Source organism: Belonocnema kinseyi, chromosome 8, assembly GCF_010883055.1.
Source record: "Belonocnema kinseyi isolate 2016_QV_RU_SX_M_011 chromosome 8, B_treatae_v1, whole genome shotgun sequence".
NCBI classification, from domain to species: domain Eukaryota; kingdom Metazoa; phylum Arthropoda; class Insecta; order Hymenoptera; family Cynipidae; genus Belonocnema; species Belonocnema kinseyi.
This window is the reverse complement of record NC_046664.1, coordinates 89179739-89183870: the sequence shown is the minus strand read 5'-3', so window position 1 is coordinate 89183870 and position 4132 is coordinate 89179739. Positions and strand designations below refer to the sequence as shown.

Genomic DNA, 4132 nt, shown 5'->3' with positions numbered 1-4132 from the left:
TGCTTTCTGTCACTTGTTTTCCAACAAAAAAAATGTCTAAAAATATCGCGATTTTCACAAAAAAGAAGACTAACACATCCTTCCGGGTGATTGAAAATAAATTCAGAGCCTATCAATTACAGTTTGCAGTTTGAATCGCTTTAATATCTGTATTAGAACTGAAGATTATATAGTTGCACATTTTTGTACTTTTAAGCAACAATTTTTATTATTTTAAAAATTTCTCAACTGCAACTGGTTCACAACAGTTTTCCTCATACTCATGAATTTTTTCAAATTTTTTTCCATCGCCCCTTGTATAAGAAATAATGCTCTAAACTTGACTGTTCTTGAATGTACCCAAAAAACCTTACTTTTTTTACATTTTTCAGTTTGCTAAGCACAAAAAATTTTTTACATAAACGTCTTCAAGCTCATTAACGTAGGACACTTTTAGCTTTTAAATCATTGTTGTTTTGTTGCGCTAGCATTTTTTTTGACTGAGTTGTTAAGCTTCAAATGCAGATGCCTATAGTTTTCTCGGCGATAGTAGTAAGATTGCCAAAAACTTTACTAAGAACTTGTTATTTGCCACTTTTCCATCGAATAATGAACAATACAATAAAGCACAATTTTAAATTTTAATTTAATTTTAATTTATTTTTTATTTTATTACTTTATTTATTTATTTTAATTTAATTATATTTCACAATTTTAAATCCTTTCAATTTTAGACTACTTTGTTTAAAAATCATAAATAAAAAAGTACAAAAAATGTCCTGTCGCGAATCTCTTTAAACCTACAAATTTAAAATTAATAATTGAGAAATAACATTCAAACTGTTTTTTAAATATTTTGAAATCACAAATATAACTTTTATTGAATTTAAAAAGATCAAAATCAAAAGTGGAGTTGAAAATTTTAGAGTTCAGAATTTTTTTAAACAATTCAAAGAATTTGCCCACAAGTTTTTTTGTCTGGTAACAATGATTGCAATTTTATAATTTTGCGAGCAAATGTTTTGATACACTTAAGTAAAACTAAAGTCAATCGTGAATCTTTAAAAGAGTATTGACATTTTTTTCACAGTCGCACGTTTCGTCACAAAAAATTTAGCAATGGTGAAAATTCATATCCATAACAAATACATCCCTTGCTCTTCAAGTTTAATATGTGTATACTTCCTTGGATTATCCTTAATTAAAAAAATATATATATTTTAGGCAATTTGGACATTTTCTTGTTTTTGACAATTTCCTTGTTTGAAATGGTAATCTTTTTAGTCACAAACGTCAAATTGTCTAAACTTCGCATGTTTATAAAAATGAGTAAGATATTTTATTTTACCTGTTCGATACTCATATACTCGAACTTTGTGACCTCTCTTTGCAAAGAAACAAGCGATCAGAGCCCCGACCTAGAGATCATTAAAATAATTATATATTATTGTCCTCCCGGTAACAAGCGTTGAATTCAGGAAAATTCAGAATTTGTATTCCTATGAATACGCGATTTTTCCCCCGTTTAAAAATCCCCCAACGAGAACAGAAGAAGTGCAAATCCTATTCCTTTCAATCGACTTGGTAAAATTTAACGAAAGCATTTATTTAACCTATTTTTCATTAATAAATCATTTTATAACCTATAAATTAAAAAAGCATTCAAATTCATATTTATTTATATTTTAATAATTTATTTAAACGTCTTAAAAAATTCAACAAAGAAATCTATGTGCATGCGTGAATTTAAATAATTTTAACTCTAGAGAGGCAGGGTTGAATTGGTGAGAATTAAAATTTCAGAATTTACATTCCGCATGCAGGATTTAAAACAACTTATTACACATATTTTGTGAACTTATTAAAAGGATTTAAATATAATCAAAACATGACCACTTCTGAGGAATAAAAAATATCTCTGTGAGGTGCGTTACCGGTACAATTAGAAGGAATTAAATATATTGAAAACACGTTCTCTTTGGGAGAATAGAAAACTGCGTGGCGGTCGCTATGGAAATAGAAGTGAATAAGTTTAGCAGGTATCTTATTCTTATTGAGGCATTTTAGACAGTTGGAAAAATCGCGCATTCAAAATAATAGAATAATCTTCACTTTTGCGCTGAAATATGAAAATATTATTTTTCTCTTTTCTACGCTTATTACCGGGATAGTAGCTTTTATTTACAAATAAGAAATGCCAAATATTTTTCAATTAATTTCGGGCTCAATCATTTTTTATACCAGTTGTTGTGAGAATCCCTTGATGTTTTTTTTAAGTTGGAAAATTAATTTGTAAAAGTCATAGCCCATTTTTAGTCTGTGCAAAATGATGGAAATTACATCAATAAAAAATTCAAATTAGATATTATAATTGAAAAAGGATTGATTGTTCGAGTTTTTCTAATGGATAGTAAAACAAGAACTGATTATTCTTATAGAAAATATTAAACTTGACATACCAAACCTCCACCTACGACAGCAACATCAAGACTTTTCGACTTATCCGCCATGGTGTCCGAGCTTGAACTGAAGCCGGTGAACGAGTTACACCACTGGCTTACCTACCCTCATTTTACTCTCTTAGTACAACTTCAACTACTGCTTTGCAGTTTAAAAAGATCGGTAACGATGAAGAAAATTTCCTCTATACCTCATATGTTTCCGTGTCAGAGTGAGGATATTAAGACAAAATCTCTGTGGAAATAATTTACCAAAACTGTTGCAGATGGATTCTGGCATTTAGCTCGGCCTATACAGATAATAATGACGATTAATCTTCCTGATTAATTTTTTCGGAACAATGAGATAATGATAATAATCAGGGTAGTGATCCTTATTTATGGAACTTCATTGAAAAATTAAATGGACTTCAATTAAATGGTCTAAAATTCACTTTAACGAAGTTTTACTTGGAGGACAGAGTTTACCTCAAATTATCTAAAGACTGATTAAAGGATTACAAAAATATTCATCAGATTGTTTTGCATCCTTTTCACAGATAAAAAATGTTTTTTTATAATAGTAAATCTTTTTTTATTCACATAATTCAAAGTTGATACAACAATAAAAAACATTACTTGACTCAAGACGAATCGACAGACCTATACTATTGATACATCTTATTGAAGAGGAATGTAGTTATTGTATATTTGGAAAGTTGATTTTTATAGTAAAAATGTTTTTATTGACATACTCGAAAGTTGATGCAAAATTGTAAAAGATTTATTAATTCCAGCCGTGTTAATTATTTGATTACTTTTTATTTAATTTTATTTAATTTTTCATTAAGTGGGCACCATCTGATTTTAAATGAAAACAAAATGGAAACACCGGAGATCGAATTCACAGTTAGTGTAACTAAACCAAAATTCAGATTTTTTTGGTTCGATGGAAGATGTTTTGAAACAACAAATATTGTGTTGCTCTATACTTCTACAGTAACCAAATCGTTTCGTTTTTGTAAACAAGCATTTTTTAAGAGTGCGTAAATATAAAAAATAGACTGGTTACGTAATGTATAAGAGTTTCAAATATTTACGGATATTTAAAAAATATTTATTTTATTACAAACTGAAGGTTTACATTTTTCATGGATAATTATGTTCTTTATAAGATCTTGACCTCTCGTAAATAAATTCTAAAGTAAATGCCTAGAATTTCCCGTCAAATATATCTCTATTAGACTTTTGGTTATTTTAACGAAATTTTTTGAAATGCAGATTTCGAACATAACTAAACATTGTTAGTGTAACATCTTCAGATGAAAATAGTAAAAAATCTCTCTTCGTGTAGTTAATTGCAAAAAAGTTGTAAGAAATATTGAACATTCTTAAGGCTGGTTTGATAATTTTATAAAAACTCTAATCGAAATCAAATCCAGAATATTAAATATATGATTTTTTATATGTGGATATCAGCATGAAAAGTGCCTTTATGGACGGTATGGAGTTACGTATAATATCATATAGCCTGATAAATTCCCGGCATTTATGGCTGAAGATGAACCTTTCAAGCTGAAACACTAGTTGGTGGGGCATTTTTCAAGTTCAAATTTCGAAAAGAATATTTTCTCTGATTTAACCAAACATTTTGTTTTATTGATTTCAAATACTCGCTTAAACGATGTGGTAGATTCAAGCAAAATTTTGTTGAA

The 4132-nt window shown here is 28.5% G+C and overlaps 1 protein-coding gene across 1 annotated transcript in view; it reads right to left on the bottom strand.

Annotated features, from left to right (window-relative positions):
• LOC117178280 (kynurenine 3-monooxygenase) overlaps window positions 1-2498 on the bottom strand; it is an 8740-nt gene extending 6242 nt beyond the window's left edge. Inside the window, exons 1-2 of the mRNA XM_033369638.1 lie at window positions 2439-2498; window positions 1328-1397 (exon numbers count right to left, since the gene is read on the bottom strand). Coding sequence (XP_033225529.1) covers window positions 1328-1397; window positions 2439-2489 — 121 coding nt within the window. The 5' untranslated portion in view covers window positions 2490-2498. The remainder of the gene's footprint in view (window positions 1-1327; window positions 1398-2438) is intronic.
• Window positions 2499-4132: the final 1634 nt, after the last annotated feature.